The 25,059-nt window shown below is 56.5% G+C and overlaps 1 protein-coding gene across 1 annotated transcript; it reads left to right on the forward strand.

Moving 5' to 3' along the window:
* On the forward strand, nt 1-25,059 carry LOC115933239 (double C2-like domain-containing protein beta). Its single transcript, XM_063695478.1, has 9 exons — nt 1-64; nt 616-695; nt 6,076-6,150; nt 8,154-8,263; nt 8,803-8,929; nt 15,569-15,726; nt 22,802-22,883; nt 23,730-23,826; nt 24,422-25,059. The coding sequence occupies exons 1-9, from the start codon at nt 1-3 to the stop codon at nt 24,556-24,558; spliced, it is 930 nt and encodes a 309-aa protein (XP_063551548.1). The 3' UTR covers nt 24,559-25,059.

Genomic DNA, 25,059 nt, shown 5'->3' on the forward strand with positions numbered 1-25,059 from the left:
ATGGCTGCACCCTCCCCCTGGCTTTTGGGAGTTACCATTGCCATTGAGAGACTTGGGGGCAGCAGTATGAGGACTCAGCTGGCTCCTCACAGCCTGCTCAGGGTTCCCAATGGGCCAGAGAGACAGAGGAGCTGCCGTCCTGTGTGTTGGCTGGGGGACTGTTGAGCAAATCAGCTGATCTTCCTGGCCAGGGCCTGTCCCTCTCAAAGCCTCATCTCCTCCGCCTTGTGTGATCCTTGTGACATTTCACAGGTGAGGGAAACTGAGGCACGGGGCCCAGACTGGCAGTTGCACCAGGAGGGCAGGAACTCCTTTGGCTGGGTGCCCAGCTCAGGTGGGCCACGCACTGGGCCAGACAGGGAACTGGAGTGACCCACCTGACTTCTCTGGGTCTCAGCTCCTCCTCTGGAAAGTGGGGAGATTATTGTGACTTCCCAGGGTTGGGTGGGACTGGGAGGATGGGTGAGGGGCTGGCATAGAGCAGGTGCTTGGTTGGTGGCAGCCGCCATGGAACGGTGGCACCTGCCCAGGCCAGGCTCATCTGGTCTCACAGGGGCAGGCGAAGCCTCTCCAAGATGGGGCCAGGGTGGGACCTGTGCCCTCCTCTGTCCGCAGCCGCCCTGGGCATGCTGGACTTCAGCCTGCTGTATGACCAGGAGAACAACGCCCTCCACTGCACCATCACCAAGGCCAAGGTAGGCCCCGCCAGCCTGCCCCCAAATTCCCTGGCCCGGGGTCCTCGAGAGGGCCTAGGTCAGGGAGGCCAGACCACACCACTCCCCAGGTTCCTGTCCAGGCTTTTGGATGTCTGCGCTCTGTGGGGTGTGGGGCCAGGAAGGAATTCTTCTTTAAACCTTCTTGAATACCCATCCCCAAGAAAGGCCTTGGACAGTCAGGCATTGCGGGGAGCAAAGAAACAGATGAGAATGGGAAGATGAAGGCCTGGACCGAGGACCCTCGAGCCTGGGGAGGGGCTGCTGATAGGCAAAGAGAGGGGCAGGGTGATGTCTGTCCTGCAGGCCAAGGGAGGGCGGGTTGGGTGCTGGTGCCTCCAGGCCTCCCAGACGCCCTGAGGAGTGGGGACCCCACTTTGCACCCTGGAAGCCGAGCCACTGTAGGAGGCCGATGCCACTCCAGGCAGGGTGTCCAGGGCCTGAGCCCAGAGGCCCTCTGAGCCTCACTACGTGGGCTGGGGTTGTGGGTGCCTGTGGACCCCTCTGCAGCCTGGCCCAGTCCCTGGTGCTGCCCTCTGCAGCCTGGCCCGGCCCCTGGTGCTCCCCTCTGCAGCCTGGCCCGGCCCCTGGTGCTGCCCTCTGCAGCCTGGCCCGGCCCCTGGTGCTGCCCTCTGCAGCCTGGCCCGGCCCCTGGTGCTGCCCTCTGCAGCCTGGCCCGGCCCCTGGTGCTGCCCTCTGCAGCCTGGCCCGGCCCCTGGTGCTCCCCTCTGCAGCCTGGCCCGGCCCCTGGTGCTGCCCTCTGCAGCCTGGCCCGGCCCCTGGTGCTGCCCTCTGCAGCCTGGCCCGGCCCCTGGTGCTCCCCTCTGCAGCCTGGCCCGGCCCCTGGTTCTGCCCTCTGCAGCCTGGCTTGGCCCCTGGTGCTCCCCTCTGGCTCTGCCGCTCAAGCATGTGTCAGCTCCATGTTCTCAACTGTCCTGTTCCCTTCCCCTCACCCCATCACTCCCTGTGGGAGGAAGGTGCCAAAATTGATGTTCTCTCGCAAGGTAAGGGCCTGCATGGCCAGTAGAGTCTCCGTAGTAGTGCCATGGAAGGGCCTGAGTCAGCCCAGCTCAGATCCAGCGGCTTCCCACAGAGCTGCCTGGGCCCAGCCCCACCCAGCCTCCCAACCTGCAGGCCCCCTGCCCCTCCTCCCAGCCTGGCAGCGAGGGCTGTCCTTGGCACCATGGCCACCCAGCAGGACAGGCTACTGCGTGCCACCCCAGGCTGTCTCCCAGCCCAGCCTGGGCCACATGTGGACTGCCATGGGTAGGTGTGAGTGCCATCCACGCCAGCCTCAGGGCCCTGGTAGGGCACTGAGAGGCCTGCACGCTCCATCCCACCCCTGCCCTCTCCTCTAGAACCACCCATGCTATGACTCAGGGCATGTCCAGCCCTGCCTGGCGGGGGCTCCAGCCCACCCCTAGGAGCAGAACTGAGCATTTGTCAAACCCCAGCTGTGCCAAGGTAGAGACCAAGCTAGACCCTTCCTCCTTTCCCTCTGTCCAACTTTGTAGAGGTGGTCCAGGCCTGGGGACTGGAGAGGTGCCAGCTGCCAGGCCACTCTGGCCAAAGCCCACCCCTTCCTCTCTCCATGCCAGACACCAGGGCCTTCCCTTCCCAGCTCCAGGTGCGTTTGTGTGTATGCGCATACATGGCTGTATGTGTGTCTCTGTGTGTACATGTGTGGTACCGTGCGTGCACACATGTAATTGTGTGTCCACTTTGGGCTGTATCCCTCAGGTATCAGAAGTGGGGGTGGGAGGCCCAGTTCCTTCTCTGTGTAAATCCAGTTCTGTAGGGAAGGGGTGGTGCAGGCTGGGGAAGAGCTGGGGCTCTGGGCTGGGGTGTGGGGAGGGTCCCAGGGTGGGTGAGCTGAAGCAGGGCTGGCCTCTGGAGGGCCAGGGTGGGGGCTGGACACCCTGGGGTGCACCCTTGCTTGCCCCCCTTAGAAGGGTCAGTCTCAGTTTGCCCATCTGTAAATAGGGTTAGTTGTCCCTGCCCTACATGCCTGTTGTGAGCATTAAATGAGTTAACACGCGGCCCCTGGCACTACCAGTTCTGGGAGACTTTTTATTTTTATTGTGGTAAAATACACAGATATACATTTCCCACCTCAACCACTTTTTTTTACTTCTTCCCTCAGCGCTCAACCATTTTTAGCATACAGTTCAATTGTGCTAAGTACCTTCCACCTTCACACTGCTGTGAAACCCATCTCCAGAGCCCTCTTCAGCTTGCAAAACTAAACTGGGCCCATTAAACAACAGCTCCCCCTTCCTCCTCCCCTGGCCCCTGGGGAGGCTGCCATTTGGCTTCCTTCTCTATGGATTTGACTATTCTAGGGACCTCATGTAAGTGCAGTCTCCCGGTATCTGTCCTTTTGAGTCTGCAGTCCCCGGGATCTGTCCTTTTGAGTCTGCCTTCTTTCACTCCGCAGAATGTCTTCAGGCTTCATCCCCATTGCAGCACGTGTCAAAACTTCCTTTTCAGGCTGAATGATACTTCAGACTAGAAAGCTCCTCTTCTGAACACTTCACCAGCAACAGCCTCTGAGAGGCCCAGGGCGGGGCAGGGCTAGGTTTTTGGGGAGAGGCTCTCCTCTCAAAGCCAGACCCCCCATCTGTTCCCTCAGTGCCAGTACCAGCCAGGGCCTCCCCCGGGGCCGCTTCCGCCCATCCCCCCTGTATTAGTCCATTTTCATGCTGCCGATAAAGACATACCTGAGACTGTGTAATTTATAAAGGAAAGAGGTTTATTGGACTTGCCATTACACATGGCTGAGAAGACCTCACAGTTATGGCTGAAAGTGAAAGGCACTTCTCACATGTTTGGTGGCAAGAGAGAGAATGAGAGCCAAGGAAAACGGGTTTCCCCTTATCAGGCCATCAGATCTCGTGAGATGTATTCACTACCTCAAGGACAGTGTCAGACCATGAGATCTCGTGAGACATATTCACTACGTCAAGAGCAGTCTGGGAGAAACCTCCCCTTGTGACTCGGTTATCTCCCACTGGGTCCTTCCCACAACCTGTAGGAATTATGGGAGTACAACTCCTGATGAGATTTGGGTGGGGACACCGCCAAACCACGTCACCTCCCGTGAGGCCCACCCCTAAACCATGGGATCAGTTTATGTCTCTTGCCAACTCCCAAGCTGGGGAGCATGTGCCCAAGGGCCCCACTAGCAGCTCCCTGCCCTGGAAACAGCCTCCCCACCTTCCCCTTCCGTGGACAGAGGTCAGGCTTCATGGGAGGCCAGCCCCACAGAAGGTGGAGGCACTGGCGGAACCCCAGGTCAGGGCCAGGGAAGCTGCCTGTTTGGGCACAGAAGTTGGTGGCAGCACAGTGACAGGGCCTCAGGCAGTGCCTGCTGGTCCTTTTGCTTTTGGCGAAATGTGTGGCTGCCCAGGGTGCTCAGGGAACTGCCAGGTGGAGGAGTAGAGAGCAGCAGCAGGGGCCTCGTCACAGTCCCGGGGTCTGAAGGACAGAGCAGGCATCCCTCCCGTCCCAGCATGACAGCGCCCCTCGACCCAGCCTAGCTCCCACGGGTGTCTCGGGGCACGGAGGTGGGGCCACGAGAGCCACTGCAAAGACATACGCCAGAACATGTGGTGGCCCAGAGGTTTGTAAGTGAAACGTGTCGGGAAACGTGGCCCAAATGGAAACATTTTAAGCTACAACAAACAAATGTATAAGGACTGTAAGAATAAGACACAGCAGTCAGGCACCGCCTGGTCAGGCCGGGCCACCAGATTCCCAGAACTCTGCGCTTCAGGCACTTGGTGGGAGAGGTGCAAGGCAGGGTGAGGGAGTTGGGTTTGGAAGAGCAGCCTTGTCACCTTGAGCACGTGTAGGGCCACTGAGCCAGGCCCTGTCCCAGAGGCAGCCCCACAGTGCAGGGCACAGCTCAGATGCACCCAGCAGACCTCAGCCACTTCTCCGGCGTCTCATGGGGGCCTGGCGTGCAGGGAAGGGAGCAAACCCTGCCTGCCAGGCCCTGTGTCCACACGGTCTCCCTCCCTCTCACTCCAGCCCTAGGAAGGTGGGATTATTACACCCCTGCCCTTTTTTTTTTTTTTTAACTTGAGACAGGGTCTCACTCTGTCACCCAGGCTGGAGTGCAGTGGTGCGATCACGGTTCACTGCAGCCTCCGTGTCCCAGGTTCAAGCGATCCTCCCACCTCAGCTTCTCTAGTTGCTGGAACCACAGGCACATGCCACCCCACCCAGCTAATTTTTTAGTTTTTTGAAGAGACAGGGTCTTACTGTGTTGCCCAGGCTGGTCTTGAACTCCTGGGCTCAAGCGCTGGGATTACAGGCGTGAGCCACCGTGCCCGGCCAACCCCTTTAACAGATGATAAAGCTGAGGCTTAGCGTGCAAAGTAACTCATCCACTTCCCAGCTGGTGAACAGGAGCTGAGCCTGGAGCCCAAGCCAGCCAGGCCCCCAAACCTCTGCCCTTTGCCAGTGGCAGGGAAGTAGGTGGTTGGAAGCCCCTGCCGCATCCCCCAGAGCTCCGTCAAACCGAGGTGGGGTGGGCCTGGGAGGGAGCCCCAGCCTTCCCTTGGAGATGGGCCTGGTGTGAGCCGCCGAGCTGCCTCCCCGGCCTGGCTGGGTAGAAGCCCTTTGAATACTATCCTGGGGTTGCCGGCTGCACCCCCACAGATGCCACAGCTGCCTCCCTGCATCCCTGTGCACCATCCCAGAAGGAAACAAATGCAATTTTCAGAGACGAGAGCCTGCTGAGGTCAGCAAAGCCCCTCTCTGTCCATGCTTCTGTGTGCCTCTGGCTGTGCACGCGTGGCTGGGTTTTCTAAAAGAACCAAAGTGAGAGAGGGGTGCCATCTTGTGGAGGGACCCTCTGTGGCCAGTCTGCTTGTGTGATCTCTGTGGACTGACTGGGAGTTGTGACAAATATGGCCAGAAATGGGGCCTAGTCTCGGACTGTGTCCCGGGGTTACGTGGATTTAGGGTCAGTGAGGGGCGTGGCCACTCAGGAGGCCATGCTTGGTAGATGGGGGACGGGAGTCAGGATGATGGCAGGGCCTGAGCAAAGCGGGGTGGAGAGGGAGGCTCAGAGAAGGGGGAGCCACCTGGCTTCCAGGATGAGGAGAAGAGAAAGTCTGTCCTGACAGAGGCCCCATGACAGCTGCCCTGGGCCAGGATGTTTTGGGGAGGGGAGATTGCATCAGCATTGAGCCATCCTCACTCCCTCCATCTGGAGGTGTGGGGCCCGGGGGCTTCTGTGAAACGGGCCATGAATGGACCCAGCCAGGAGACCCAGGGGACAAGGGCATCTGCAGGCCCTGTCAGTTCCATCTCCCCGATTTCCAGTTCACACCGTTTGCTGTTCTCTGCCCAGGGCCTGAAGCCAATGGACCACAATGGGCTGGCAGACCCCTACGTCAAGCTGCACCTGCTGCCAGGAGCCAGTAAGGTGAGGGGTTCCACCCAGGCCTGCCCACCAGCTGCACCCGCCCACCACCTCAGGCAATGCACTCTGGTCCTTTCGCTTTGGGGCCTGGACTGGGCTGCGGGCACCCAGGGAGGACCACAGCTGCCACTCCCCTCAGAGTCCAAGCAAGCTGATGGGACCTCAACCATTCAACTGCACACAGAGCACCCAGTCTGCCCCACACCCTGTTGCCTCCTGGGGACCTCACGAGTCAGCGTTACCTACCTGCTGATCTGGGGAAACCCCAGGAGAATTTCCAGGCCAGCATTTTATAAGAAGCATTCTCAGCTGGAAGTTACTATTAGGTGCAAACAAAGGACTCCGTGGTTAAATAACATGGGGAAACATTGTTAAACAGGTTTCTGTACCACAGGACTTCTCAGAGCATCTAACGTGTTGATGGGCTGTTCCCTGACTCTCCGTAAGGGGGATGAAGTGGGCAGAATCTGCCCCATGTGTTTGACCACAGGATGCCCTGACTCTCCGTAAGGGGGATGAAGTGGGCAGAATCTGCCCCTCATTCCTACGCCGGATGACCCAAGCGTCCGACCACACATGTGCTCAGGGCACCAGCACAACAGGTGCATCTCAGACAGGAGAGAGAAAAATTGCTGTTAAATAAAAGCATCAAGGTGACCTTGGGCCATGGAAAGTCAGAACTTAATTAGACTTCCTTCTGTGCATCCTACACTTCAGTGCTGTTTTATTTTTAATTTCATGGGGCAGAGTCTGAGTTTACGTGGGGGCTAAATGGGTAGGCCTGGGGCCCACAGCAGCCCAGGAGGACCACCCCAGAAGGGGCCCTTCCCCCTTCTCTAGGGAAGGCAGGGCTGTAGGAGAAATGGCAGTGCCCCACCACCTACTCCTGGGGAAGAAATGGGCTCCCCACACCGGGTCTTGATGCCCTTATGCTGCAAGAAGGGCTCAGGGATGTGAGGGCCAAGGGCGAGTATGACCAGGGAAGTGTGCTCAGTGACCCTTCATTTGTGGGACTGGAGCTGGCAGTGCATGGCTGCCCAGTTGTAGGAAGTCCCCAGGACTTTCCCTAGTGTTTTATAAAGAGCAGTCTCCTTACAAACAGCTCCTGAAAGCAATGGGAGAGAGGGATTCCTGTGCTCTTTCCACAGTGGGGAACCTGATGCTGCCACAGAGCTGGAATTGGAAGCCCAGGCTGTCTGACCTCCCAGCCTGGGCCGGGTGTGGCAGGCATCAGACCGATTCAGGCAAGGAGCTCAGAGCCGCTGGCACAGGAGGAGGGAGTGGCAGCAATATTCCAGCTCGGAGAGGCCACCCCCAAGGCAGACCCAAGGACGGGATGGGTTCCAGGCAGAGGGGACGGTCCACAAAGGCAGGGAATGCCCTGGGAAGGAGACTCCAGTTCCACACAGGCCTCCTGCAGAACCTACCCCGTGGCATCGGGCTGGAGGTGGGGTCCTCCTTGGATGAGCCTCCTATGGCTGCTGCCAACAAATGACCACAAACTTCGTGGCTTAAAGCAGCGAGTTTACTCTCGGACTGCTCTGCAGGTTAGAAGTCCAACAGTGGTCTCTCTCTGGGCTAAAATCAAGGTGTCGGCAAGGCTGCATTCCTTCTGGAGCCCGGGGAGCCCACAGTTTCCTAGCTCTTTCCAGCTTCTAGAGGCCATCGGCCCTCCTGGGCTTGTGGCCCCTTCCTCCACCTTCACAGGGGGCCCCATTGCATCTCTCTGGCCCCCTTCCTTGGTGACGTCCCTGACTGTCTTCTCTGTCCATTCTTCTGCTTTTAAGAACCCTGTGACCACGTTGGGCCACCCAACAATCTAGGATAATCTCCCTATTCTAATGTCAGCTCATTACCAACCCTAAGTCCACCTGCAGCCTCAGTCCACTTGGCCATGTTGATAACACATTCACAGGCTCCAAGATGAGCATGTGGCCATCTCTGGGGGCCATTTTTCTGTTTGACACACACTTTGATGCTAATAAGATCATTTTTCTCTTCTCCAGGCAAATAAGCTCAGAACAAAAACTCTCCGTAACACTCTGAACCCCACATGGAACGAGACCCTCACTTACTACGGGATCACAGATGAAGACATGATCCGCAAGACCCTGCGGTGGGTGAGGGCCCCAGGCCGCCTGCTCCCTCCCCAACCCCCACTCCCACCCGGCTTTTCCTAATGAAGGCAGGACTGGAGGGTCAGATGGTCCCCTGTGGGTTCAACCTCATGCCAGCAACTCCAGCCTGGGGGCTTGAAGAAAGGCAGAAAGGTCTGCCCATGCCAATGGAGCCTGGTGGGTGGAAAAGGGTCACCCTGGCCCCAGTCCCCTGAAGGTGCTTCCTGGGGCCTCTCAGGGTGCTGGAGGTGGTTCCCTCCAGAGAACCGGCTCTCCCAGCCTCCTGGCTACTCCTGGCACTGGTTCTGCCTTCTCCTGTCCCCTCTTCCAACCTGAGGACACTTGTCCATGACGACAGTGCCTGATATCGTGCCACACTCTGCCCCTGTCAGGGCCCAGGCATCTTGTGCATCTCCCACCCCAGACCAGGGCAGGGCTTGGGGCAGGAGAAGCCAGGGCTGGCCCTACCTGCGCACATCTCCACCATGCCCAGTGCGTCTGAGGCACTGGCTGTGCCCCTCACCACCGCCCCCGCTAGGATCTCTGTGTGTGACGAGGACAAATTCCGGCACAATGAGTTCATCGGGGAGACACGTGTGCCCCTGAAGAAGCTGAAACCCAACCACACCAAGACCTTCAGCATCTGCCTGGAGAAGCCGCTGCCGGTGAGAGGATTGATTGAGCACCTGCTGTGTACCTGGCTCGGTGGCAGGTGCTGGGAAGGCAGAACTTCCTGCCTGTGATGGGACTCATGAGGGGCAGAGTGAGAGGGGAGGGGAGACCAGGGAGGTGAGCATGGAGAGTCAAGGGGGTGGAGGTGAGGAAGGACCCTGGCTTTCACTCTGAGTGGCCACGGGAGGGTGCTAAGCTGAGGGATCACGGGGCATGACATTTTACCAGGCTCGCTGGCCTGGGCTCAGGATGGCTTGAAGAAGAGGGAGGAGAGGGCAGGAGGCCTGGGGAGATGGGGAGAGATGGGCACAACCCTGGCCTGACCTTGGCAGCGGTAGGAGGGCTTGATTCTGAACCGGATGTGCAGGCAGCAGATAGGACGTCCTTGGGTGAGGGAAGGGCAGATCCAAGGTTTGGGGCCTGAGCCACTGAAGCCTGAGGGGCTGTTTGCTGCGCTCAGAGGACTCAGCAGGGACCATGGGTGGACAGGACGTGCAAGGAGCACGCTTGGAACATGTTAGACCTGAGTGCCTGTGAGATACGCAGAGGAGACAGCAGAGTATCCTTTCCTAGAAATGGCATTTGTCTCAACGTTATGTCAGAACAGATTTGCCCCCGGCCTGCTCCAGCAGCTACGCCCTCTGAGTCTTGGTCTCTATGTCCCTCTTCCCTCCCCTATCCTCCCTTGTCTATGGCCTCACCTTCACCTGGTTCATAGGGCTGGTGAAGCCAGGAGTCCCCCGTGCCACTGGGGTCAAGAGAAATCCTGGGGCCTCAGCCTCCCAGTGTTCAGGACACAGGCGGAGGCACGGTCCCCTCGATGGCACGTTGTCCCCCTAAGAGGACTGGGCAAGGGGCAAGTTTGGGAGGACAGAGCCCGGTGGCTGTCCCCAGTGTACCCAGCCCCAGTGGGGCCCGGGGACTTGGACTCACCTCAAGCTTAGCCCAAGTCAAGCCCCGGGGGCGAGTCAGCCTGAGGCCACGGCTTCTTCCTAGAATCCCAGTTACTTTTGCAGAATTTGATCCAATTTTATTCCTTGTCACATTCTCTCCCCCTCAGACATTTGTGTGATGGATATAACTTTTCCTGTTTTATTATTAGTCACTAACCACAGGTAACCCGGTTTTTCCACATGGTCTATGTCACTTAAGAAAGGCAACATCTTAGGAGGCCAAGGCAGGTGGGTCATGAGGTCAAGAGTTCGAGAGAGCCTGGCCAACATGGCGAAACCCCGTCTCTGCTAAAAATAAAAAAATTAGCCGGGTGTGGGGGTGCATGCCTGTAATCCCAGCTACTCAGGAGGCTGAGGCAGGAGAATCGCTTGAACCTGAGAGGCGGAGGTTGCAGTGAGCCGAGATTGCACCACTGCACTCCAGCCTGGGTGACAAGAGCAAGAGCAAGACTCTGTCTCAAAAAAAAAAAAGAAAGCAACACCAGCCCTGCCTTAGTGTTCCTGAGTTTTCATCACTGGCATAAACAAACAACCACGTGGGTATGTACGTGGGGTGTCAGCGTGTGTGTGTGTGTGCTCGTGTGTGAATTGTGTGTAAGAGCATATGTCAGTACGTGTCTGTGTGCGACAGTGTGTGTGTCCACATGTGTGGTATGCGTTCGTGAAAGCATGTGCGTCCCTGTGCATGGCCATGATCAGGGTGTTGCTGGATGCGCTACCGGCTCATTGGTGCCATTCGGGGACTCACAGTGACCGCAGGAGTGCAGCTGGGGATGCACCCCTGGCAGTACAGCCACATTCTGGTGGTACTTTTATTATTATTATTTTTTTGAGACTGAGTCTTGCTCTGTCATCCAGGCTGGAGTTCAGTGGCAAAATCTCTGCTCACTGCAACTTCTACCTCCTGAGTTCAAGCAATTCTCATGCCTCAGCCTCCCGAGTAGCTGGGACTACAGGCGTGTGCCGCCACGCCTGGTTAATTTTTGTATATTTGGTAGAGATGGGGTTTCACCATATTGCCCAGGTGTCTCAAACTCCTGACCTTGAATGATCCACCTGCCTCAGCCTCCCAAAGTGCTGGGATTACAGGTGTGCGCCACCACGCCTGGCTAATTTTGGTATTTTTAGTAGAGACGGGGGTTCGCCATGTTGGCCAGGCAAGTCTCAAACTCCTGACCTCCAGTGATCCTCCTGCCTTGGCCTCCCAAAGTGCTGGGATTACAGGCATGAGCCCCTGTGCCAGGCCTCTGGCGGTAGGTTTTAGAATTTACAGTCTGTGAACATTATCTGTTTTAAGGCAATACTGAGCAAGACCCAGTGGTCTTCATATGAAACAACCCGAAGTACAATGTCCCACCCCTGAAAAAAGAGCTAAAAATATGCCTGCTGGTTGGTTGGTTTTTTTTTTTTTTTAATGAGATGGAGTCTATGTCGCCCAGGCTGGAGTGCAGTGGCGCAATGTCGGCTTACTTCAACCTCCACCTCCCGGGTTCAAGTGATTCTTCTGCCTCAGCCTCCCAATAGCTGGGATTACAGGGGCCCGCCACCACACCCAGCTAATTTTTGTATTTTTAGTAGAGACGGGGTCTCACCATGTTGGCCAGGCTGGTCCTGTACTGCTGACCTCAGGTGATCTGCCCGCCTTGGCCTCCCAAAGTGCTGGGGTTACAGGCATGAGCCACTGTGCCTGGCCCCTGCTGGTTTATATTGTTTAATTTTCACACCACACACACTGACACAAGCAGCACAGGGCATTGAGGCCCTCACACACAAAGCTCTGCCTGAGCGGCAGATAGCGAGATCTCGCAGGCCTGGCCTGATCCACCAGGAATGGCTGCCTGAGCACTGTGTTGAAAAGGATTCTGAGGTGGCATTGGAGCCCAGGGCAAATGCTAGGATCGATTAGCCATGTCTGCTCTGGGCGTGGGAGGTGGCGAAGGTGGCCGGTGGGGCATGTATGTCTTCCCTGCTCAACATCCCTGCTCACCTCACAGGAGTCTCATCTCCAGAAAGGGTTAGATGTAGCCAGAGGGACTCACTTTGGTGTTAGGCAGGGCACGGTTGTGAGCAAAAGGAGGTGGCTGGGGCTGCTTAGGGGGCACGGTTGTGAGCAAAAGGAGGTGGCTGCGGCTGCTTGGGGGGCACGGTTGTGAGCAAAAGGAGGTGGCTGGGGCTGCTTGGGGCGCACGGTTGTGAGCAAAAGGAGGTGGCTGGGGCTGCTTAGGGGGCACGGTTTTGAGCAAAAGGAGGTGGCTGGGGCTGCTTAGGGGGCACAGTTTTGAGCAAAAGGAGGTGGCTGGGGCTGCTTAGGGGGCACGGTTGTGAGCAAAAGGAGGTGGCTGGGGCTGCTTAGGGGGCACGGTTGTGAGCAAAAGGAGGTGGCTGGGGCTGCTTAGGAGAGGAGCCTGTTAGAGTCCTAAGGAGATCCAGGGGGACACAGGGCTCAAGCTGGGCGTGTCCGTGTGGGCTCAAGCTGGGCGTGTCTGCATGGCTCAAGCTGGGTATGTCTGGGTGGGCTCAAGCTGGGTATGTCTGGGTGGGCTCAAGCTGGATGTGTCTGGGTGGGCTCAAGCTGGGTATGTCTGGGTGGGCTCAAGCTGGGTATGTCTGGGTGGGCTCAAGCTGGGTATGTCTGGGTGGGCTCAAGCTGGGTATGTCTGGGTGGGCTCAAGCTGGGTTTGTCTGGGTGGGCTCAAGCTGGGCATGTGTGGGTGGGCTCAAGCTGGGTTTGTCTGAGTGGGCTCAAGCTGGGCATGTGTGGGTGGGCTCAAGCTGGGTTTGTCTGAGTGGGCTCAAGCTGGGTATGTCTGGGTGGGCTCAAGCTGGGTTTGTCTGGGTGGGCTCAAGCTGGGCATGTGTGGGTGGGCTCAAGCTGGGTATGTCTGGGTGGGCTCAAGCTGGGTATGTCTGGGTGGGCTCAAGCTGGGTATGTCTGGGTGGGCTCAAGCTGGGTATGTCTGGGTGGGCTCAAGCTGGGTTTGTCTGGGTGGGCTCAAGCTGGGCATGTGTGGGTGGGCTCAAGCTGGGTATGTCTGGGTGGGCTCAAGCTGGGCATGTCTGGGTGGGCTCAAGCTGGGTATGTCTGGGTGGGCTCAAGCTGGGTATGTCTGGGTGGGCTCAAGCTGGGTATGTCTGGGTGGGCTCAAGCTGGGTTTGTCTGGGTGGGCTCAAGCTGGGCATGTGTGGGTGGGCTCAAGCTGGGTTTGTCTGAGTGGGCTCAAGCTGGGCATGTGTGGGTGGGCTCAAGCTGGGTATGTCTGCATGGGCTCATGCTGGGTATGTCTGGGTGGGCTCAAGCTGGGTTTGTCTGGGTGGGCTCAAGCTGGGTATGTCTGCATGGGCTCATGCTGGGTATGTCTGGGTGGGCTCAAGCTGTGTATGTCTGGGTGGGCTCAAGCTGGGTATGTCTGGGTGGGCTCAAGCTGTGTATGTCTGGGTGGGCTCAAGCTGGGTATGTCTGGGTAGGCTCATGCTGGGTATGTCTGGGTGGGCTCAAGCTGGGTATGTCTGGGTGGGCTCAAGCTGGGTATGTCTGGGTGGGCTCAAGCTGGGTATGTCTGGGTGGGCTCAAGCTGGGTTTGTCTGAGTGGGCTCAAGCTGGGTATGTCTGGGTGGGCTCAAGCTGGGCGTGTCTGCATGGCTCAAGCTGGGCGTGTCTGGGTGGGCTCAAGCTGGGCGTGTCTGCATGGGCTCAAGCTGGATGTGTCTGGGTGGGCTCAAGCTGGGCATGTGTGGGTGGGCTCAAGCTGGGTTTGTCTGAGTGGGCTCAAGCTGGGTTTGTCTGGGTGGGCTGAGGGCCTAGGAGAGAGGGTTTGGGGTGTGCAGCAGCCAGAAGGAAGAAGCCGGGTAGTCTCGGGAGGGCAAGGAATGGAGAAGCATCAGGCTGGCTGGGGATGGGGAGGCCTGGAGCTGAGATCTGCCTTGAGAGGCAGGCACTGGCAGCTGCTGAGGCAGGGAAGCCACTGGATGGGCTCCCTACCTGGCTCCCAGCTTCTCCAGGGTGAGGAATGTACCAGAACTCTGTCTTCGGGGTTCTCCTGAGGGAGCCACATCCAGCACCCTGAGAGGCTCCAGGAAGCACCTTCAGGGAACTGGGGCCACGGTGACCCTTTTCCATCCACCAGGCTCCATTGTCATGGGCAGACCTTTCTGCCTTTCTTTGAACCCCCAGGCTGGAGTTGCTTGTATGAGGTTGAACGCACAGGGGACCATCTGTCCCTCCATTCCTGCCTTCACTAGTACAAGCCTCCAGTGGGCCCTTAGTGCCAGGCCCTTGCCCAGCCCTGAGGTATTAAAGATGACGCAGGTATTATCTGGATGCGGTGGTTCATACCTGTAATCCCAGCACTTTAGGAGGCTGAGGTGGGTGGATCACTTGAGGTCAGGAATTCGAGACCAGCCTGGCAGACATGGCAAAACCCTGTCTCTACCAAAAAATACAAAAATTAGACTGTGTAGTCCCAGCTACTCAGAAGGCTGAGGCAGGAGAATCGCTTAAACCCGGGAGGCAGAGGTTGTAGTGAGCCACGATCGTGCCACTGCACTCCAGCCTGGGTGACAAGAGTCAGACTCTGTCAAAATAAAAATTTACAGGTAGAGTTCCAACTTCAAGGAACTTAGGGGCTGGGGCAGACCCCTGAGGAAGCAGGGGGCCACACCGGGCCATGACAGGATAAACCCGAGGCAGTGGGCACGCAGAGGGGACGGCCAACCCACCCTGAGGGTCAGAAAAGCCCCCCAGGCCCAGAAGGACCAGGAACTTATCAACGGTGAACACTGAGGAGGTCAGAGGAGGGTGCTGGAGCTGTGGATTAAGGGTGCGCAAAGGTGTGGAGGTGGGACCCGGCTTCAAAGCCAAGGGAAAGTCAGGGCGGGCTGTGAGGAGGACCTGGTGGAAGACCATCCGCGGAAGCCGAGCGCGCCAGGCCGGGGGCTGCAGACCCGTGAAGGGCCGCTTAGCACTAATGTTAGGCTCTGTGTGCCTTGCAATCTGTGGCCACCATGCAGCTCTGTCCTTAGGGCAAAAGCAGCCATAGAGAAGCATCACGGAGCTGGCAAGGCTGCGTTCCAACAACATGGTGTTAATGGAAGCTGAAGTGTGAATTTCATGTCATTTTCACGTGTCACAAAATATTTTTCATTTCATTTTTCTTTCTGCTATTCCAAAAAGTAAGAACCAGCTGGGCATGGTGGCTCATGTCTGTAATCCCAGCACTTTGGGAGGCCAAGGTGGGAAGATCCCTTGAGCCCAGGAGTTTGAGATCAGCCTGGGCAAAATAGTGAGACCCCTGTCTCTATTTTTTTGAAAAAGAAATTGTTTAAAATAAGGGTAAGAGCCATGCTTAGCTCACATCCCACACAGAGCCAGGCGTCGGGCCTGATCTGGCCCCCGGGCTGCAGTTGCCAACCCCTGGGCTGGCCCTTGCTGGGCTGTGAAGGCCACCGTAGGCCACATGCAGCCAAGAACAGGGAGGGTGTGGGTGAGATCCAGCCCTGGAAGAGCCCTTGGGAGGGAAGAGATGACAGAAGGGCTGTGAGTTCACAGTGAGGCCACTCACCAGGGACCGTGACCAGGCCCGGCTGCAGCAGCTGGATGGGCGGGCTCAGGAAGAGGAGGCCAAGGACGGCCAAGAGAGGGGTGGGAGCAGGTGAGGACTGAGTGACCGTCCCGTCCAACAGGTGGACAAGACCGAAGACAAGTCCCTGGAGGAGCGGGGCCGCATCCTCATCTCCCTCAAGTACAGCTCGCAGAAGCAGGGCCTGCTGGTAGGCATCGTGCAGTGCGCCCACCTGGCCGCCATGGACGCCAATGGCTACTCGGACCCCTACGTGAAAACGTGAGTGTGCCGTGCATGTGACCACCTGCCACATCTTCACCTCCAAGGACGGGGGTCCGTGTGCCAGCTCCGTGGTCCCAGGTGGCAGGCACCCAGGGAGTACCTGAGGTACAGGGGCGCCTGCCACGTCTTCACCTCCAAGGATGGGGGTCCGTGTGCCGGCTCCGTGGTCTCAGGTGGCAGGCACCCAGGGAGTACCTGAGGTACAGGGGCGCCTGCCACGTCTTCACCTCCAAGGACGGGGGTCCGTGTGCCGGCTCTGTGGTCCCAGGTGGCAGGCACCCAGGGAGTGCCTGAGGTACAGGGGCGCCGTGTTCCCTGATGGGCTACCTTGGCAACTCCAGGGGTTAAGCATGGCCAGCCCATTTCACAGATGGGGAAACTGAGGGACAGAGAAGCTGAGTGGCTTCCCAGGGTCATGCAGATATTAGTTATCACCTGATGCTATGTCCAGGCCTCTCTGTGACTGAGGGGCCCAGGAGGGGCCATGAGTCGGAGGAGGGGACAGAAGGCGGGGCCAGTGCCAGGGGTAGCCAGGAGGCTGGGGGAGGATGCAGAGGAACTCTGCCAGGCCTTTGCAACTGCCCACATTTGCCCAGCCCTATACTGGGGCCACAGATGTGGATAAGAGTCCACCCAGCTCTACCAACAGGGCTGATGGTGGGCCTGGGGAGAGACACTAACTCAGGGGGCCATGCCAGGTGGCCTGGGCCACAGAGCTGTGGAGCTGTGAGCCTGGTCAGGAGAGGCTGTGTAGCTCTGAGAGCCAGGCAGGAGCTGGCGACCCTTTGGAGAGGGTGCTACAGGTGCCACAGTGACTACCGTCAGTGCTCGGGGCTCTTCAGAAACTAGGTAGGTATGAGTGTGAGCTCACAGGGAGACTCTGGAAAAGTGAGACTTGGGGAGGAATTTAGTTCAGCAGAAAGGAGGGGCAGGTGCTTCAGGGAGGGGGAATGACAGAGGGATGGCCCTGACCTAGGGGACACCAAGGACCCAGGTGACTAAGGCCTCAGGGACATCTTGGCACCATGAAGAGGCCAGTACTCCTCGTGGCACAGCTCTAGGGGCACCATTCCCATGGCCATGATCATATTTCTGTCACTTTAAAAATTGTATGTGGCAGGTGCAGTGAGTTACACTTACATTCCCAACACTTTGGGAGGCCAAGGCAGGAGGATTGCTTGAGGCTAGGAGTTTGAGACCATCCTGGGCAACATAGTGAGACCTCCATCTCTACAAAAAAATTAAAAATTAGCCTGGTGTAGTGGCATGTCCCTGTAGTCCTAACTACTTGAGAGGATTGCTTGAACCCAGGAATTTGAGACCAGCCTTGGCAACATACTGAGACCTTGTCTCTACAGTTAAAAATAGTAATAAATTAGGCCGAGTGCAGTGGCTCGTGCCTGTAATCCCAGTACTTTGGGAGGCCGAGGCGCACGGATCACCTGAGGTCAGGAGTTTGAGACCAGCTTGGCCAATATGGGGAAACCCGTCTCTACTAAAAACAAAAAAATTAGCTGGGTGTGGTGGCGGGCGCCTGTAATCCCAGCTACTTGGGAGGCTGAGGCAGGAAAATCACTTCAACCTGGGAGGCGGAGATTGCAGTGACCCGAGATCACACCACTGCACTCCAGCCAGGGTGACAGAGCGAGACACTGTCTCAAAATAATAATAAACAAATAAAAATAATATGACAATAATGGGATGGCCACTTTGGGAAGCAGCTGATAGTTCCTCAGAAAGTTAAACACAGAATCACCATTTGATCTGGCAATTCCACTCCTAGTTATATACCCAAGAGATAAGAAAAACATGTCCATCCTAAAACTTGTGCAGGAATGTTCATAGCAGCACTATCCACAACAGCCAAAAGTGGAAACACCCCAAGCGTCCGTCCACTGATGAATGGATACACAAATGAAGTCTGTCCCTGCAGTGGAATATCAGCCCTAAGAAGGAGTGTAGCAGGTGCGTGGACTATCAGCCCTAAGAAGGAGTGTAGCAGGTGTGTGGAATATCAGCCCTAAGAAGGAGTGTAGCAGGTGCGTGGAATATCAGCCCTAAGAAGGAGTGTAGCAGGTGTGTGGAATATCAGCCCTAAGAAGGAGTGTAGCGGGTGTGTGGAATATTAGCCTTAAGAAGGAGTGTAGCAGGTGCATGCTACACGGTGGGAGGACCTTGAAAACAAGATGCTAAGCGAGAGAAGCCAGACACAGACGGCCACGTGTTGCAGGACTCTATTTCTATGAAGTGTCCAGAATAGGTCAACCCACAGAGGCAGAGACTAGATTTGTGGTTGCAGGAGCCAGGGGAAGCTTGAGGGGACATGGGCAGTGTGTAGAATGTGGTACTATGAAGTTAAAAATGAATAAATTTGAACTAGAGGAATTATTGTAACATGGACAGCTGTCGAAAACACAACAAACGACACACACAGTAGGATACTGGTTTGCGTATATATGTGTTTTTTCTTCTGACTTGTCATTGACTTGAATCTCACGCGTATATATCCTTGCAGGAGGATATGCAATCTGAAGCCAAAATGGTGTGATTTTTTTTTTTTTTGAGACAGAGTCTTACTCTGTTGCCCAGGCTGGAGTGCAGTGGCGTGATCTCAGCTCACTGCAACCTCTGTCTCCCAGGTTCAAGCAGTTCTCATCCCTCAGCTTCCCAAGTAGCTGGGATTACAGGCATGCGCCACCACGCCAGGCTAATTTTTGTATTTTTAGTAGACGGGGTTTCACCATGTTGGCCAGGCTGGTCTTGAACTCCTGACCTCAAGTGATCCACCCACCCTGGCCTCCCAAAGGGCTGGGATTACAGGCGTGAGCCACTGTGCCCGGCCTATGGTGTGACATTTTAAAACCAGTTTCAATGCCCACCTGCCAGATGGACAGGAATTCCAGGGTCACCTGCTGGGTTGCCCAGAAAGCAGAGTCTTACCTGCTGTGACAGATGGTCTGGTCAACTTCCACAGGCAGGTGGGGGGCCATCTGGGCAGGGCCTGTCCACTGTACCACAAGCTCCTCCCTGCCACAGGTGGCTGTTGTGGGTGCTGCTGGACCCCTGCAGCTGGGTCCCACCTGCCAGCCGTGGGCCAGGTCACGTGGCCTTTCAAAGACAGGCCGAGCTGTGGGCCACTCCCTATATCTGAGCCACGCCTCACCTGAGACCTCCACGTCTGTTTCAGACACCCTGGGTGAGACACGAGGGCTGCTGCTCAGGGCTCCTCAGGGGTCCCCATCTCTGAAAGGCCCCTTCATGGACCAGGGGCCTCTTCCTCACTAAAGCAGAGGAAATAAGGGCACAGATTAGATGGTAATAGGGGCACCCCTCAGCTGCATCCTAGACCTGGAAGAGAGTGTGGCCTGTGCCCCAGAAGAAAGGGAGGGACGTATCTAGCGGTTGATGCTGAGGGCCAAAGCTAGATGGGTCAAGGCCTTTTGTCTGCACTATTATTTTTATTTGTTTTCTTTATTTCTTCCTTTCTTTTTTGAGACAGTGACTCACTCTGTCACTGGGCTGGAATGCAGTGATGCGATCACAGCTCACAGCAGCCTCAAACTCCTGGGCTCAAGCAGTCCTTCCCCCTCAGCCTCCTGAGTAGCTGGGACTACAGGTGTGCACCACCATGCCTGGCTAGTTGTTTTTTGTATTTTTTGTAGAGACTGGGTTTTGCCGTATAGGCCAGGCTGGTCTCAAACTGCTGGACTCAAACGATCCTCCTAGCTCGGCCTCCCAAAGTGCTGGGATTACAGGTGCAAGCCACCATGCCCAGCTAGCACCATTATTTTTATAAAGCTCATCTCTGGTGATACTTGCCCCAGTTTCCCCAGGCTGGAAGTTGACCCCAGGCCCAGCTCTTGAGGGTTTGATGGAAAACCCCAGGAGTAGCAGTGCCTGTGACAATCGCTGACATGTCAAGTTACACGTAATATCCCTGAGCTGCGCGATGGCTGCGTGTGACGCGCTCAGCAGCCTGTGCTGTCGCTCCTGTTGTTATCTCCATTTCATGCCAGCGAAAATGGCAGTAACTGGCAGCAACGTGCTGTGCCACCCTGGGCAACTCCCTTCTCTGGCTGTCTTATGTATAACCAGAAGGGGTTTCTTCTCAAAGCCACAGGCAAGCAGAAGGCACTGTGCAGAGGGCTCAGAGGTACGCGGCACAGGGCGGCTCTGTGAGCCCCGGTGGCCAGGACCACTGTCCTGACAGCAAGGGAGGGAGAGACGCCACAGGGTGGGCCTCAGGGGCTTTGCAGGGTGGGCTTGTGCCAGAGTAGGGTGTGCTCAGGGAGGGTGCTGAGGGATCTCCCCAGAGTGGTCAGATGAGGAGGGAAGGGCACTTCTGGTAGAGAAAATAGCAGAACAGAGGGCAACGCTGGCGGAACTGTCCATGGCTGAAGGTGCCGAGGCTGGAGCCTGTCGTGGAAGTCTGGTGGCTGAGTGAGGGGTCACCAGATGGGCACAAGTTGTCCAGGCTGAGGGTGCAGAGATCCCAAAACAACTTTCCTTCCAGGGGCTTGTGAAGGCAGGGCACGCAGGACCCTTCTGTCCCTGCTCCTCACCCGTCACCAAACAGGCCAAGGACAGTTCACAGCAGACACAATACCAATACGTAGAGAAATGGCCAAGGAGCATAGTAAGTAACTAAGGAAATCCGCTGTTTCCGGGTGGCGGGCTTAGGGGAATCCCCCCAAACTTTTTTTAAATCAGGTTTATTGAGGTACAGGTTGAGCGTCCCAAAGCTGTAAATCCAAAACCCCAAACATTCCAAGCACCGACATGACGCTCAAAGGGAATGCTCATTGGCGCGTTTGGGATTTCAGATTTTTGAATTTTTGAGTTAGGGATGCTGAACTGGTAAATATACTGCAAAGATTACGAAATATGAAAAAATCCAAAATTCAAAACATCTGGTCCAAGCATTTCAGATAATGGATCCTCAACCTGTATCATTCATATCCAGTGAGTTTTTCTTTTCTTTTCTTTTTTTAGAGACAGGGTCTTGCTCTGTTGTCCAGGCCAAAGTGCAGTGGCGCAATCATAGCTCATTGCAGCCTTGAACTCCTGGGCTCAAGCATCTTCCCACCTCAGCACTGTGAATAGCTGGGACTACAGGCATGCACCACCATGCCCAGCTAATTTTTAATTTTTTGGTAGAGATGGGGTCTCGCTGTATCACCCAGGCTAGTATAGTCTTGTTTCCACCACCAGAATCAACATAGAGAATATGACCCCAGAAAGTTCCCTGGCCCCAGGCAACCACTCACCTGTTTTCTGTCTCAATAGTGTTGCGGTTTCCAGACTTTCCCATGAAACAGTCAGATAGTGTGTTGCCCTGTGAGTCCGGCTTCTTTCACACGGAGGAATGCGTTTGAGATTCATCTGTCAGTTGCATGTACCAAGAGTTTGGTCCTTTTTGTTGCTAAGTGGTCTTCCATTGTGTGGGTAAACCACAAGTTTGTTGTTGATGAGTTCCCCAGTTGAAGGGCGTGTGGTTGTTTGCAATTTTTGGTGATGGTAGAAAGCTGCAATGAACAGGTTTTTGTGTGGACATATGTCTTCATTTCTCTCTCCTAATCCCAACTTTTGTCCACATGCATTTTCTAGTGCTTCTGTAATAAACCAGTATTATTTATGCCATGAAAGTCACAATTTTAAAATATGCAAAGTAAAGCAACTATGAGATATCATTTTCTGCCTGTCAAACCAGCAACGAGTTTTTAAATGATAGCATTCAGCTTTGTCGCAGGCACTGTGTGTCAACCATGCAGCCTTTCTGGAGAGGAACTGGGCAGAATAAGCTGGACATGGGCATGTCTTTGGGCGGTGCCTTCACTTCTAGGGATGCAGGTTAAGCTGGACATGGGCGTGTCTTTGGGCGGTGGCTTCACTCCTAGGGATGCAGGTATTCGCTGGACAGATGTTTGTTAAGCTCCCTGGTGCCAGGCCCAGGGAGTTGGTCATGGGTGAGACCCCAGAGACCCCAGAGCACATTCAGCAGGGACAAGGCAATTGTCATGCAATTATCTATGCAGGAACAGGGTGAGAAGCTTTGCAAAGAAGTTGGGGACCTCTTGTCCCCTTCTCCAGCCTGCATATGACCTCCCTGTCATAGAGAAAGGAGTCTGAGCCTGGCTTTCAAGCACCACACTTGTGCTTGCGGGCTGTGTGACCTTGGGCAAGTCACTCCCCCTCTCTGAGCCTCAGAGGAAGACAGCTGTTCTGCATCAGAGTCTAAGGCCTTAGTGGCTGTGGAGGGAAGAACATCTAGGTGGCCTCCCTGTGACTGCACAAAAGGTCTTGTCCTTCCTCAAAGCTCCAATGGAGGTAGTGGTGATGGTTGTACAACTCTGGGAGCCTACTAAAGGCTACTGCATTTTACACTTCAGAAGGATGGATTTTATGATATGTGAATTATATCTCAATAAATCTGCTATTTTATAAAAGAAGCTTGAGGCCGGGGGTGGTGGCTCACACCTGTAATCCCAGCACTTTGGGAGGCCAGGGCAGGTGGATCACCTGAGGTCAGGAGCTAGAGACCAGCCTGGCCAACATGGTGAAACCCTGTCTCTACTGAAAATACAAAAATTACCTGCGCATGGCGGCACATGCCTGTAGTCCCAGCTACTCTGGAGGCTGAGGCAGGAGAATCACTTGAACCCGGGAGGCGGAGGTTGCAGTCAGCCATCTGAAAAAAAAAAAAAAAGAAGTTTGAACAAGAGACCAACTCTGCTAAAAACTCTGTTCTGGTGGGAAACGTGAGCTTTATGAAAATTAGACTTCCAGAAATGAGGAAAAACCCCTTTCCTAGGGGGATGGAGGGCACCCCCCAGGGTTAACTTCAGGAATGTGTGTGTGAACAGAAGTGCGATGGATGAAGGGACCACTTGCTTCTCGAAAACAACGTCTCGCCTTTGCCACAAAATAGCGTTGGGAAAATCCAATGACTAGGACAAAAGAAGGGCCCAGGAATCTCTCTCCAGGGACAGAAAGCTCTTTGAATACCTGCTGGCTTGATCTATACCCCATAGCATGTCCCCATCCTCTGCCTGTCCATTGGATGTAATTCCAGATACCTGAGGCCAGATGTGGACAAGAAATCCAAACATAAGACAGCGGTGAAGAAAAAAACCCTGAACCCGGAGTTTAATGAGGTGTGAGGGGCTGGTGAAGCTTCATGAAGGCCATTCCTCTGCCCCACAGCAGTGGGGGTGTGGCTGGGTTTTCAAAAGGTCATGGCGCGATGGGGAGGGTGGTCAGAGACGGTGGGGAGGGGCCGCACCAAACCACAGACACAGGGGAGCTGGGGGACCCCTGGAAAGCTCTTGGCAGGACTTGTCGGATGTAGGGCTGGGGGGAGGGAAGTGTTGAGGGGAGTCCTGGGTTCTTAATGGAGGCAACAGGGCAAAGAGGGGGTGAGAAAGATGGGGAGAAACTCTGTGTGGGGCAAGGGGACTCGAGACACCCTGGGGCCCCAGGAAGTCTTCCGCCCAAGGCGGCAAGTATGGCTGGAAATGCGGATTCCCCCCAAGGAACAAGAAGGAAAGAAGAGCAGAGGGGCTTTGGGTAGAGCCCACACCACACCAGTGATCCAGAGGCAGGCAGGGGAGGTCGAGAAGATGCTTCCAGAGAGTGAGGGGAACCCCGGATGGAAGGGAGGGTCCCACAGAGAAGGGAGGGGTCAGCAAAGCCAGGCCCCAGAGAGGCCCAGGATGACAAGGACTGTGGGGCGTGCAGTGCCTCTGCAGTCAGGAGGCTCCCGGGGTGTGGGGAGAGCAGGCTCAGGGACAAGGAGCAAGCGGGCGAGGGGACAGGGGCCCTGAAGACCCCAGTGGAGCTCAGGGGGAAGTGGGCGAGACATGTGAGCATCCACCCCTCATCCACTCTGAGCACTGATCACCCCCGTCCCTCCTCTTTCCCTACACCTCATACCCCTCCTGGCCCCCGGCCAAGGCCCAGGCCTCGTGGCATCAGCCCTAATACTCCCTTCTTGCCAGCAGGAGTTCTGTTACGAGATCAAGCATGGGGACCTGGCCAAGAAGTCCCTGGAGGTCACCGTTTGGGATTACGACATTGGAAAATCCAATGATTTCATTGGTAAGGGGGCATAGTGGGAACACCGTCTCACTGTGTGCCTGTCCTGGATCAGGCCACAGCCCCTCTTTCCTGGTCCATGGGGAAAGCTGGAACCACGGACCACCTGCCCCTAGGTCAGGGGCCTCAGACCTTCTCCAGCCTGACCCTTGTGCCCCAGGAAGAGACAGACCCAGAGATGGAAGGAGTTCTGGGAGGGTCACACAGCACTCTGTGGTGGAGCACAGACAAGAGACAATGATGGGCAGTGCCTCGGGCTGGACTCTGAGCGCTAGAGTCCCCAAATTCCCAGTGGGCCTGGTGGCTGCGCATAGTGGGGCTGCCTGGCCCTTTCTCCCCTCTTCAGGCCCCCATTCCTTGACCCCTGATGCTGCCTCTGCACCCTGCCCCTATCCCTGCCCTGGTGGAAGAGAGACAGGATGGCTGGGCCCTGACGGGGCCAGAGTGTGGCATGGAGGTCAGGTCCTGTTCATGCTCAGAACTCAGCGGGCAGTGGGAGAGGCTGGCCTTCGAGCACAGAACCTGGGAGGGGGCATGGGCCCCACGCCTGGGAGTTGGGGGTCCCTGTGCCCCAGCTGCCCCTCCTGTCCTCCTGCAGGTGGTGTGGTTCTGGGCATCCACACCAAGGGGGAGCGCCTGAAGCACTGGTTTGACTGCCTGAAGAACAAGGACAAGCGCATCGAGCCCTGGCACACGCTCACCAGCGAGCTCCCAGGGGCCGTGCTCAGCGACTGATGCCCACCCGCCACTGCTACCCCTGCCGCCACCTGCGCCTAGCACTTCCGGCCCCGGGCTTCCCCAGCAGCCACCAAGGCCTGTGGCCCCCACACTGGGGGAGATCCAGAACCCCTGCTTGGACACAGAGCCACTGCAGTCCCCGCTCGGAGGATGTGGAGGGCTCAGCCACTCTGGGACGGGGAGGGCAAGGAGCTGGGGTGGGGGGCTCTCAGCCCCCTGGCGCCCAAGAGGCCGGTGGTGGAAAGAGACCTCAGCACCTGCCCAGGGGAAGGGGACACGCCCATCTGGGAGCAAAGACCCTTCTAGAGGCCAGCCCTGGTTGAGAGGACAGGAGTGTGGGGGTGCCTTGGCAGACAGTGGGAACAGAGGAGGGAGGTGGTGAGCAGACAGACAGGTGGAGGATGGGACCTTGAAGACTGGCTGCTCCAGCCCAAGAAAGCCTGACTGCATCCCTCATCTCCTTCGCTGCTGGACAGATGGAAGAAGTGGGCCTGCCGG

The sequence above is a fragment of the Gorilla gorilla genome, chromosome 12 (genome assembly GCF_029281585.2).
Source record: "Gorilla gorilla gorilla isolate KB3781 chromosome 12, NHGRI_mGorGor1-v2.1_pri, whole genome shotgun sequence".
Taxonomy (NCBI): Eukaryota; Metazoa; Chordata; class Mammalia; order Primates; family Hominidae; genus Gorilla; species Gorilla gorilla.

What these genes read in the sequence shown, in the direction of transcription:
- LOC115933239 (XM_063695478.1), top strand. Translation starts at nt 1, where the DNA reads ATGGCTGCACCCTCCCCCTGGCTTTTGGGAGTTACCATTGCCATTGAG. An exon ending in GCCTGGAGAAGCCGCTGCCG is followed by an intron (nt 8,930 to 15,568) that starts GTGAGAGGATTG and finishes CCCGTCCAACAG; the next exon opens with GTGGACAAGACCGAAGACAA. An exon ending in AAAATCCAATGATTTCATTG is followed by an intron (nt 23,827 to 24,421) that starts GTAAGGGGGCAT and finishes GTCCTCCTGCAG; the next exon opens with GTGGTGTGGTTCTGGGCATC.